Consider the following 13,915-nt stretch of genomic DNA (forward strand, 5'->3'; position numbering starts at 1 on the left):
AATACATAAATGAGTGTAAGTCCCTCTCCAAGCACAAAAGATTAGTCTTTTAATTGGAAAGAATAGAGTAATGTTTTCTTAATTTTAAGATTGCAATTAAAAATGTCTAAAAAATTAATTAAAGTATTTTTCAAAAAATTATGTCGTAACAATTATTAAAAAATTATAATTAAACGTCTTGATTCAAATAACTCCTAAGATAAACAAATCAAGTATCATTAAATACAAATTTGAATACATTTAAATATTTAAGTATTAATTGTTAAGTCAAATACAGATTTTTTGAGTCTACTGAATTATATTATACTGTAATATTACCAACAATTGTATTTAGCTATAAAACATTAATTCTCTCACAATTGCCATGTCAATAGATTCTTCCTTTCCCAAAAAATAAATATATATATACGTGCCTACATACCCCATTAACTATTGTTGTCTCCCGTAAATTATTACTGCACATGCAAAAACTATTACTTACGTACCTAGAATTGTACAGATATATCGCTCACTCCTTTCAAGAACGTCATTAATAAATAATAAAAAACTTGATTTTTCAGGAGAACGTTTTTAAAGTTAAAACAAAATATTAAAATATAATACAAAATATTAAAAATAAATATCAAGCAACTTGTTGAACTTTTTACTGTGCAAGATCTTTTTAGGTAAAACCTGAAAGTTTTTGTCCATTTGAAAAATATTTGGTATATTTCAAAAAAATAATTAAACACTACATTTTCTTCAAAATGTAAAAACAACCTTTTCTGCCCTGTAGCGGGTAAATATTAAGTTTAAAATATACCGCTTTTGCTGGGATATAGAACATTTTCTGGGCATTCCGAAAACATGCACAACTGAAAATTGACGATTTTTGATTTATGACGTTCTTGAAAGAAGTGAGCGATATAAGGACAGTCAGTCCATTTAATCTTCGCATTCGTTTGAAAATGCTATAACTAGGCGAAACAATTGTCACAAATAAAAATTTTATGTGTTTTTTAACAATAAAATACAACTCAGTTGATTCAAAAAATCTGTGTTTGAATTTACAATCAATACGTAAATTAAAATTGAGTTCTACAAATTAAACGCCAAATAAATAAATATCTCTAAATATTTTGAATCAAAGAAGTAAAAAAATACATCTGAAGGAGTGTTTCAATCAAATTCCATCCTCTTGACCTCTGTCGGACCAAGAACGTGTGTTCACGTGTTTTGGTATAAATTTACGAACTTCCACTCATACTGCACAGTTGTCAAAATGGTGTCGTCGCGCGTATTCCTGATATTCGCTACTCTTCTCATCATCCATGTAAGATTTTTTAATTAATTTTATAATAACATCTTCGTACATAAAGTCCGAATTTTATCAACATATAATTTGAACATATGATGAGGTTACTCAAAGAATTTTTTTTCTAATTTTATTTTTAAATTCCATCTTTCTTACCCTTATCTGCGTCAAATGATGCAAAAGGCACTGTATCGCATAAACGAAGCATTATATTAATCCTTAAGGTATGATGTTTTGTCCTGCGCTTCAGGTACCAGTCTGGGGTGGAATCTAATAAATTTTAGAGTGAAAAAGCATAAAACATATTTATTTTAAACCCCCTGAAAATCAAACACAAAACCTCCATCTCGGTAACCAAACGCATTATCCGCTATATTACCTTGTTTTAAAGGTGGGAAGCAATTGTTATCGTTTGAAAAAAATCGAAACCATTGTTAGAAATACAAATTTACGGTACAGTTTTTCTGGGTAACATTGATTCACGGGATGAAATTTTATAAAACTGAAACATTATTCTTCCTGGCTCCCTCCCAACTTATCGTACTTGTAGACTTTTAAGGTCAGCTCTCCTCTTTCAGACTACTTGCACTGCTTTTACGCATGAAGGTACTGCTAAGGAGACATTAATCCTCAATTGCAGAATGAAAAAAAAATAGCATCCAAAAACAAACTACAGCAAACAAACCTTTTTTTTTTTAAAACCATGTAATTTTATTTATTTACTTTTTAGTTACAAAAATTGTATACACTTATTTTAAAAAAAAAAACAATTATAAACATACTGAAAATATTTTTTGCAGAGACCCACGAAGCCACCTTGTGTGTCTTGTCTGTGGAGTTCATTTAACATTTATTTTGTTATTGTTTTTATCCATTTTAACTAAATATAACCACAAAAGAGAGAGAAAAAATTTAAAATATTAACTATTTTACAATTTTCACAGAATTGACACTCGATCATTTACCCGTTCCTTTATTTTGCGTTTGGAAGTAACTTTAATTGTTTATATATCAACATTTTGAGTGTGTCCAAATACTTGTTCACAAAATCTGGATTATCTCCAATTACAGGAGTTATTTTCACACAATTTTTTACTGAGCAGACTTCCATATTCTTCTTCATCTTCTATGAGATGTCCAAAAATAATATGTTTATATATCAAGTTTGGATCATTAGGTATGTGGTGAGTATCTAATATTAAATATTATTTTTTAACATCTCATCAAAGATGAAGAAGAATATGGAAGTCTGGGAATTTACGGGGCTGACGACCGTCATAGGCTGGTTTAAGTGATCACTTTACACACGTGTAACATTCACCAATTCTACCCATTATTTACAACCACACTACTCAAATTCTTGGAAGTTCTATATATATGAACCAATTTAGAAACCTTGTTCTTGAATCATTAGAACTTCACTAAATGAATTCACTTCGTGAATGCTACACGTGTGTAAAGTGATCACTTAAACCAGCCTATGACGGTCGTCAGCCCCGTAAATGCCCAGACTTCCATATTCTTCTTCATCTTTGATGAGATGTTAAAAAATAATATGAAAATAACTCCTGTAATTGGAGATAATCCAGATTTTGTGAACAAGTATTTGAACACACTCAAAATGTTGTATCTAATATTAAAGTATGTAAAATGGAAATTAATATTATTTATTAAATCAAGTACTGGATTATTCACTCTTTGATAGATGTCAATTTAAAAGTGTCAAATTGATGTGAAACATGTATCGTTCCTCTGTATATGAAATAAGATAAAAGAAGTGTTAAGTGCCAGGTCGTAAGCCATGGGGTGCTCAGACTTCTATCTTCTTTCATATCAATTTGAGTACATATTTAAAATCGTTCATAGCAAGAAAAATCTACAAAAAAACGAAGATAATCAACATCCGTTGACCGTCAAGCCAATAATCGTTCTTTTTGTGAACGATCTAAAACAATGTAACGATTTTAAACAATGTAATGTATTTTTTTAACGACATTCATCGCATTGTTACATTATACGAAACAAAAGTTTTATATAACAGATATAATTAAAAAAAAAAATCCTGTCCGCCTCCGTAGTGTAACGGTCAGCACGCTCGGCTACCGTTCTGGAGGTCCCGGGTTAGATTCCCAAGCGGGGTAAAATAAATATAAGTGATTTTTTCACTGTCATATTTATTCAATATTACCCTGGACTGGTACCTGAAGCGGAGGGCTGATCACCTTTTCTTCATGTGTAAACGATCAAGATAACACTGCGTTTATATGACGCAGTGCCCTATGCACCATTGGGGTGCGGATAAGGGTTTTATTATTTTTATTTTTATAATTTTTATTTTATTATTTTATTACATTTTAAATATCTGTTTTTAATTGTAAGTTAAAAAAAACGCTTTCATTATATTTTTTTCAAGTAATAATAATAGCCGTCTGTATTTAATAAAGAAAAATAATATATTTCTCAATAAGACGTTTGCTTCGTATACCTTGTGATTTGTGTTTGATTAGGTGTTCACTTTGAAAGACAAACAAAACCAATTGATTTACTGAGTAAAAACACGTTTAGTGACATCATAAATCACTATTCGATGAGCAATAACGCAATTTGATCTTAACACATATTTTTGTTTGTTTTCTCCATTTTTCTGATATTCACACTAAATAGTCCATGCCGTCAATAGAATTAAATGAATACATTTCTTGTCATATGTCATTTAACGTTGATAAAAACCTAGTTGATTTTTTACATTGAACGTCATCTGTGTTTGAACATGTGTTACTTTGTAATTTATCCTCATTGCAACATACCTAATGATTGACAAATACGTGGAATCTTTTCTTTTGAATCATAATATGACAATAATGACAATAATACAATTCTGACTCTCGGTAGCACTCAGTTACTTCATATAGATCAAAGAATCTCAAAGGTAGTAATATTTTACAGGATATTATAAGGCCAGGAAGTGGCCAATATATTTTTGCACAACATTTTGAGTGTGGCCAAATACTCGTTTGCAAATCTGGATTTTCTCCACATTTTTTTTCTTTATTTTTAATTATTTAGCATTTCACAACATAATATAAATGCAAATCCAAGATTATGGTTTTTGAAAGAGAAGAATGCAGATCTGAATGTGAAATATTGGTAAACAGAGAGATTTTGGAACAGGTAGATGATTTCGTGTATTTGGGTACCTAGTATGTTTTCTAGGGATGGAAAGATTGATAAAGACATAGAAAGGAGAGTGAATGCTGGGAACAAAGTGAATGGTGCACAGAAATCAGTTACAGCAAATAAAAACCTATCAGCGGAAGCTAAACTGGCAGTGCACAACGGAGTCCTGGTTCCAACTCTAATGTATGGAAGTGAAACATGGAGTTGGCAAAAGAAGAATGAAAGTAGACTGAATGCAGTCGAAATGCGATCTCTCAGTAGAATGTGCGACAAAACGATGTATGATAGATGTGCGAATAGTGAAATAAGGAAGGAATGCAAAGCTGAGATAAGCATTATCGATAAAATTAAGAAAGGTGTGTTGAGATGGTTTGTTATGTAGAACGAATGAGTGAGGAAAGAACGGTAAAACAAATTTATGAGGCGAATGTTAGTGGGAAAAGAAGCAGAGGAATACCGAGAAAACATGGCACGATCAGGTATGCCAAATACTTGAAAAAGGTCAGGTTAGGAGTCGTAACAATCGGCGGGTATGTATGAGGAGATGCATGAACGTGGAAGAGGCGAAGAATGTTTGCAAGGACAGAGTTGTGTGGCGCTCTATTCTCTCTGCCTACCCCTGCGGGGAAGCGGCGTGATGGTTAGTTAGTTAGTTAGTTTATATAAATACAAGGACAAAAAATATAAATACAAAAAAGATCCTACAAATGCCTGTGTGTGGGTATAAATTTTATTTTAGGCCATAGTAAAGGGCGCTGGTAAGAATACAGTAGATATGTATTATATGAAGTAAAATTAGATTTAAAGTGTTAATATAAACTACAAATACATGACTTTAACAGAAAAAAAAGATGAAAAAGAAAAAAGGTTAGCAAACATGCATTGAATGAGTGATACGTCTAAAAGAAAAAGGAACTTAGTTTTTTTTCAATAAATAATAGTTATTTTTACATTTTCACATCTCAACACGAAGAGGAATATGGAAGTCTATTAAAAAATATATACAGGCGGACCTCAACTTTCGCACATGATTGGTTCCTGAAAATGTGTGCGAAAGTTAAATGTTCGAAAGTAAAGGGATGTAAACAAAATATAGTAAAACACTAAAAACTGTGCTTTAAAATTTATATTTATCAAAAATTATAAAGTATATATTGAATAAAAATACATTTTCTCAATAAACTTATCAACATGAAGTATTATTATGGATCGCCCTACGCACTCGAGATATGCGTACTCCATTGTGACCACATTCTTCTTTAATACGGTCATCTCACTAACATTTTTCACAGAACGGACCTGGTTCATATGCGTTTCAAAGTGGAAAAGGGAAACAAAAGCACGAAAATTATGGCATTATTCCAACAACAAAAACACATCTTTAATGTGCGAAAGTCGAATGTGCGAAAGATGAGGTCCACCTGTAGTTTGTTCTTTGGCTAATATGCTTGCCTACCTGTGAACTAAATAAAAGGATAATATTTTTTTTTTTGACATCACATCAAAGATGAGGAAAAATATATAGAAGTCTGGGCATTTACGGGGCTGACGACCGTCCTAGGCTGGTTTAAGTGATCAATTTACACACGTGTAACATTCACCAATTATACCCATTTTTGACAACCACACTACTCATATTCTTGGAAGTTCTATATATATGAACCAATTTAGAAACTTTGTTCTTGAATCACTAGAACTTCACTAGAGACATCTATTGGTGAGATGTAAAGACGCTTTTTACTAAGCAGAAACTCTTATATTAGTATTTGAGATCCGAATCCTGAATAACAATCACACACATGAGAAACGCCAGAAAATACCATTTTCATTTTTATTATTTAAGCTTATAATTTGACCAGATAATTTATTTGCAACATTTTGAGTGTGTCCAAATACTTGTTCACAAAACTCCTGTAATTAAAGATAATCCAGATTTTGTGAACAAGTATTTGAATACACTCAAAATGTTGTAAATAAAAGGAAACTAGCAAAGAGGCTAAAATAATAATTTGACTCTCAAGTTAAACACGTTTGCCTCACAAAACTTATTTTGCTCTTATTCCTAGGACTGGAGATGTATCGCAGCTCCTGTGGAAGAGACAGGAACAGCCCAAGTGACCAGCACTGCTGACACCAAAGTAAGGCCAAATGGTTCCATCATGAGCAAGTCCTCCAGCAAGGTGGTCGTCGACGGAGCTGCTTCTGGAAGCGCCGCGTCCGGAACATCAGGTATTGTGGAATTGAAACATTAATTGCATGGAATGGTGATTCATTAATGGTCATTCATTCAATGTAATACTTAATAATAGACATCAATAATGTTTCTTTTAATACGTTTAAGAGAAATATTGTTGATGTCTATTTGACTAATTGAAAAAGAAAATTTCAATTATTTGATAAAAACATGTTATGTAAGTTTATTATATAGTTATACTTTTACGTACAAGACAGTTAATTTTTATTTTTAGATTACTCATGTGAAAACCTCTAATTGGATTGTTATTTTTTAATTTTATTGTATTATTTTATTTTTGTTTAATATTCTGTTGGTTTTCCAATAAATTAATATATTAATTAATTAATTGCAAGGAATGTGTTGGTCGATTTAATGAATTACTCGAACGCTCCCAGTTCAAACTGAAAGCGAAATGGGCAGTTCAGTTTACAACGAAGACCTGGTTCTAACCCTAATGTATGAAAGTGAAGCACGGAGTTGGCAAAACAAGAATGGAAACAGATTTGAAGTACGATCTCTAGATCTATGATAAAGTATTGAATGGTGAAATAAGGAAAAAATGCAAGGCATAGATAAATAAGCATTATCAATACACTACAGAAACGTGTGTTGAGATGGTTTAAACATTTGGAACAAATAAAGAACAGTAAAATAAATTGATGAATGAAGTTGGAAATCGGAGCAGAAAAAGACCAAGGTAAACTTGGTATGATCAAGTATTTGTAATAATGTGGTCAGATCAGGAGTCAGTAAAATCAGAGGGTATGTATGAAGAGACGCATGGACGTAGAAGAGGCGAAGATTGCTTGCAAAGACACATACTTACAAAGTAGTGTGGCATTCTTTTATCTGTCTGCGGAGAAACGATGTGATGAGTAGTTAGTTAGCTTTAAAATACATTACTTTTAAACAATATTACTGAAAGAGTTGTTGGTGAAATTCCGTATTATTATTTTATTTTTATTATTTTATTGAAGTTGCATTGATTAGCTACCTTACGCTTTATGTAAGGTTTATAGATCAATTAGCGGATTTTTGTTTATTTTAGCTAAAAAAATGTTGAATTTTAAAGTGTGTTGGAAACAGGAAGGATATTTAAAAAAAAAAAAAAAACCCGCAAAGCCTCTATTTTGTCAGTTAGGAAAGGGAAGGTCTATGTGAAAAATACATTATAAACACCCAGACCAATTGAAAATGAATATGTCTTAAATTTGTTCGGCAATTGGCAGGAATTGAACCCACAAAGCCAGTTTCGCAGTCGAGTGTCTACCCGACTACTCCAGGAACCTGGACCTGTCTTGTGTGGGTCAATCAGGAACTTCTCAGCATTTGCTAATTTCTGGGAGGAAACCAAGTAAAACTCATCATGTACTAAAATGGGAAGAAATAGAGAGATCTGCAGAAGCTATAAACGAAATACACCAATCAGATGAAAAAATACAAACAATTTCAGTATTCTTTCGGCATGGAAAGCATTATCGTATTTTACATTGATTTCTATGGAAAAAAATGTTAAGCTTTACGAGTAAGATTCTGGAACGAATTATGCTCGTTATAAGAGGTTCCATTGTACATATTTTTTTTCCCTACCTCTCCCGGTTTAGAGCTTCATAATAATGGCAAGCCTATTATTGATACCATTGTCTTTCACTATAATTCCCTATTTTTTACAGGCGCAAGTGACGTTGGATCCACAAGCGGAACAACCGCCGTTTCTGCGTCGGGAGATTCAGCTGACGACAAGGCAACAGCCGTTGCCAGAACCAAGACAAAAGTAAACAAGGATGGCGAATCGGTTACCAGAATTATGACAAAGACCATGACGAAAGGGGACGCGGAAGCTGCAGCAGCTGGAAGTGGGGCAACAGCAAGCGACGCCGGAGAGACTGCCGGAAGTGCGACTGGATCCGGATCTAGCACAGGAAATGGCAAAACAAAGACCATGTCCAAGACTGTCATCAAAACAGATGCTGATGGAAACAGCACCACTGATACGAAAACCATGTAATCTATTTGATTTGTAGAACTCCATTTTAATTGTATTAATTTTTAAATTAAACAAAGATTTTTGCGTCTACTATTTTATACTTAGTTGTATTTTATTAACGAAAACACATTAAAATTCATATTGCGACCATTGTTTCGCCTAGTTATGATATTTTCAAACGAATGTTTCAAACGACATAAGTTTAAAAATGCCATAACTAGGCGAAACAATCGTCACAATATTAATTTTTAATGTGTTTTTGTTAATAAAATACAACTTAGTAGACGCAAAAATCTGTGTTTGATTTAAAAATTAAAATATAAACTATGTAATCTGTTTGAATGATATGGATCACGTAAATTAATAAACGAATAAATAAATAATTAAATAAATAAACATGAAGGGACGGTTTTTCATTATTCTTCTTCTTCTAACCGTTCCAAAGATTTGGAGACATATCTCATAACATTAGGAGCGAGCAGGAAGCACAAGATATCGTCAGACGGAAGGCTTTGAGGAAAGACGGGGGTTCTTTATTTATTTTAACCCAATGTAATGGTGCATAAGGCACTGAATCGTAGGGATTCAGTGTTCTCTTGATAGTTGATTGTATGAAGGCGAGGTGGTCATCAGCCCAGCGCTTCTTGTACCTTTCCATTTTTAAAAACATTAAATTTCTGTCAGGTTCGTTAAGTGATCACTTTACGCACGTGCAACATTTACCATTCTACCCATGATTGACAACGACTCTAGTACAATTTTGGAACTCCTGCATTTGTCATCAATCTCATGACAATATACATATGAGTTTACTGGAGCCAACCATGGTGGGATGAGGAAAGCTTTTATTTAGCAGAGACTCTTTTATTTTGATGTATGCAAGGTCCGAACCCCGGATTATATTTACATACTAGGAAACGCATAAAAACATGATTTTATTATTTTTACACAGCTTGTAGTGTGTCCCAATACTTATACACAAATTTGGGTTTTCTCTAGCCACTGCAAAAAATCCAGATATGTCATTGTGTATTTTATTCAACATAATTCCTTTTCCGCACGTTTATCTAAGAGATCGCATTTTGATTGGATTCAGACTATTTTCATTCTTCTATTACCAATTCGATGCTTCACTTCCATGCATAATTGCGAATATAGTTGTATCTTTTGTTTTTTTTGCGTTTCATAACGAAAGCGAAGGTCATCAGAATATTATAACTGCTTCAAGGGAGAGAAATGGAGGAGGAAAAGAAGATATAATAATAGGAGAGGAAAAGGAGAACACCGGTAATAGCTAGCCGCACTCGGGATTGCATACTCGCAGTCGGAATAGCTTGCGTAAGTTGAACATTGCCAATATCTACGAGACTATTGAAGAAGAATTAACGTTTTAATCAGAACGAAGGTCATGCTTCGTCTGAGAGAAGCAAATGTAAGAAAAAATTATTTTATTATTATTGTAGCATTAAAATGTTTAATTGCAATATAATATGAGGGCTGTTCAATTAATACGTAGACTGACGTTAAATTTACTTTATTAAGAAGTTTCATGTCTGTGTTCTCTTATATATATATATATATATATATATATATATATATATATATATATATATATATATATATATATATATATATATATATATATATATATATATATATATATATATATATATATATATATATATATATATATATATATATATATATATATATATATATATATATATATATATATATATATAAGTATATGTACATTAAGTATTTACCTCCCCGACGCACACTTAATCCGACAGTGTTTCTACTTTTGGAAACAGTCCTAGAACGCTTCTTTTGTGATGTCTTTTAGCTCCTATGTCTCTTTTTTTCTTCATCTCGGGAATCATCTCAAATCTTCTTCCTTTCAAAAGTCTTTTGACTTGGAAGATAAAAAATAAGCTGATGAAAGAACAACGCTAACGAAAATGCTCCCACCCATTCAGATTTCAGAACTCGTGAGTTTTTGGCGAAACACTTGATCACTGTTCTTGTCCACCCACCCAACTAACGTGATATCACTCTTTCTGAATTATTCTAGTTTTTTAAATTCAAAAGACCTTTGAAAAGAAAAGAAATCTTATAAACCTAAAAAGGTAATTCTATTCCCTGTCCTTTCCAATTATTATTTAAAAAATTTCAAGTCCCAAATCCATTTATAAAAAAACCGCAGTTTTTCAAATACTGAAGGGTGACAACTATTTAAATTTAACAAAAAAATTATCATCGAGATTCTCAAACGATTTTTATACTCCGAAATGCAACACCAAGCAATTTCAGCAAAACTTCAAATATTTGGCAATCAAACATTTCAATAAACTCCCTAAAGAAATAAAAAAAATAGATGATATTAAAATACTTCAGAAAAAAATTAAAGCTCTATACATTTAAATCTTTAAAAAATATATAAAAAAAACTATTATATCTTTTATTATATAACATCAAACCTCTTACTCTTTTATGGAGAGGCACAGCGAATCGAAATATAAAAGTTCTCCATATGTATAAATGATTCAAATGTATTATATTATAAATAAAAATGTAAATATATTTAATGAAAAAAAAATTCCCTGTCCATTCCCTTTCTTCTTTTTCTATCACTGTCATTTCCTTTTCTCTCTATTTCATCCTTGTCTCATGTCTCTTCTTATATATAGACTTTTCTTATGCATAGTTGTGAAGAACTGTAATTGGTACTCATGATTTTTTTTTGTATTCTGATTTATCATATATTGTAACTGTTGTTCTTCCTTCCAATAAAATAAAAAAATAAATTAAAAAAGAAGACGATGTCATGCAATATGTGAGAGTGAGCTGAAGGATATCATAAAAGATGCAGTTCAGGACTGTTTCCATAAATGGAAACACCGTTGGGATAAATGTATACATCAGGGAGGTGAAAACTTTGAAGGGGACCTAAACATGTGACTTCTGAATAAAGTAGTTTTACATCTTTTTTTTTGACATCTCATCAAAGAAGAAGAAGAATATGGAAGTCTGGGCATTGACGGCGCTGACGACCGTCATAGGCTGGTTTAAATGATCACTTTACTCATGTATTACATTCACCAATTCTACCCATTATTCTAGTTTCTAATTCTGATTCTAAGTTCTATATATATGAACCAATATAGAAACCTTGTTCTTGAATCACTAGAACTTCACTAGAGACATCTATTGGTGAGATGTAAAGAAGGTCATCAGTCCCGTAAATGCCCAGACTTCCATATTCTTCTTCATATTTGATAAGATGTCAAAAAAAATAACTCCTGTAATTGGAGATAATCCAGATTTTGTGAAGAAGTATTTAGACACATTCAAAATGTTGTAAAAGTAGATTTAGTTTTATGACGTCAGTCTACGTATTCATTGAACAGGCCAGGTTTAAAAGTTATTATGAAGAAAAAAAAACAAACAAAAAATACAGTTTTTTGTTAATGGTTACTATTACCTTGTTTTCGATTGAATAATGTTTTTTTTTTTTTATTACAAAGTGTAAAAATAATCGATGTGCCTAAAATACGATATGCCAGGAAAATTTTACTCGTTATATAAAGGGGGTGCCCTCTCTGTTAGCTGAACATCCTCTTCCATTTATACGCCGACTGACTTGCAACCGGGAATTGGGTCGGGAATGCTTATTTTGGTCATATTTTACATATATATATATATAACTTATATATTATTTATTATTTCGGCATTTACTTTGTGGTAGGACATGTTAAAATAATAAAGGAAAACACTTTTTTTTTATACCACTTGAGTTTATTTATGAGTACTAGGGTACTCATAAATAAACTCAAGTGTACTCAGGTCTAAATGTAAAAATGTTATTATTTAGACATGAGGATGGAAGCTTCTGAAACTAGTAGTCATAAATAAACTCAAGTGGCAAAAAAACAAGTTTTTCTTTGATATATGAATATATATATATATATATATATATATATATATATATATATATATATATATATATATATATATATATATATATATATATATATATATATATATATATATATATATATATATATATATATATATATATATATAAATATATATGTATATATATATATATATATATATATATATATATATATATATATATATATATATATATATATATATATATATATATACATATATATATATATATATATATATATATATATATATATATATATATATATATATATACATATATATATGTATATATATATATATATATATATATATATATATATATATATATATATATATATATATATATATATATATATATATATATATATATATATATATATATATATATATATATATATATATATATATATATATATATATATATATATATATATATATATATATATATATATATATATATATATATATATATATATATATATATATATGTATGAAAGAATACATAAATAAGTAAACGTATACAGGCTAAAAGAGTTTGAATAAAAACTTGTAAAGTACGTTAGTAAAAAATTATAATTTATCGATATATAAATCATAAGGCATGCATAAAAATGACAGGTTAAATAGGATTTTTTGTACGAATTATCTTTTGAAATCCTTTTATACATGCGTCACAGATTGAAGATGATTTTTTAAAATATTATCCTAAATCATATGATGACAATTTTTTTATGGTTATAGGAAAAGAAACGGGCTATGAACAGAAATAGTATGGCCATAGTTCAAGTACATGAGCACAAATACACTTCAAATAGTTAAGTAAACGTAAAGGGTGTTTTTTTAGAGGTTTGGTTTTTCAACTGCCAACATTGTTTCCACATACTGTCAATTTGACAGATGAAAGTTGATTTGTAATCAGTACGTTCTGCCATTTTACTATGAATATTTCACCATGACGATGAATGGACCGAAAACAATTTTCAGCTTGATCCTCTTTTTCAAAGCAAAATTTTGTTCACCGATGAGGCACACTTCTGGTTAAATGGCTATGTTAATAAGCGGATTTTCCGAATTTACACATGCATTCTCAAATACTGTGAAACACGTAAAAAGCACGTAAACAAGCAATACTGGATGCGATTTGTGAACCGCGTGCACAATGTCAGAACCTAAGTTCTTTCAGCGCATCCGCACTGAGACTCGCAAGCCAACATCCATATCAACTTTATACGATATTAATGACAGCATCCGACGTACAAAGTAT

The 13,915-nt window shown here is 30.8% G+C and overlaps 1 protein-coding gene across 1 annotated transcript in view; it reads left to right on the forward strand.

The window, feature by feature from the left end:
• Positions 1-9,096, forward strand: part of LOC148300427 (uncharacterized) — a 29,933-nt gene extending 20,837 nt beyond the window's left edge. The window contains exons 2-4 of the mRNA XM_088274823.1: positions 1,278-1,312; positions 6,538-6,700; positions 8,381-9,096. Of these exons, the coding sequence (XP_088130949.1) occupies positions 6,631-6,700; positions 8,381-8,715 (405 nt within the window). The 5' untranslated portion in view covers positions 1,278-1,312; positions 6,538-6,630 and the 3' untranslated portion in view covers positions 8,716-9,096. The remainder of the gene's footprint in view (positions 1-1,277; positions 1,313-6,537; positions 6,701-8,380) is intronic.
• The last annotated feature ends 4,819 nt before the right edge of the window (positions 9,097-13,915 follow it).

Source organism: Brachycentrus maculatus, unplaced genomic scaffold, assembly GCF_059751285.1.
Source record: "Brachycentrus maculatus isolate JH-2025_06_01 unplaced genomic scaffold, ASM5975128v1 h1tg000717l, whole genome shotgun sequence".
Taxonomy (NCBI): domain Eukaryota; kingdom Metazoa; phylum Arthropoda; class Insecta; order Trichoptera; family Brachycentridae; genus Brachycentrus; species Brachycentrus maculatus.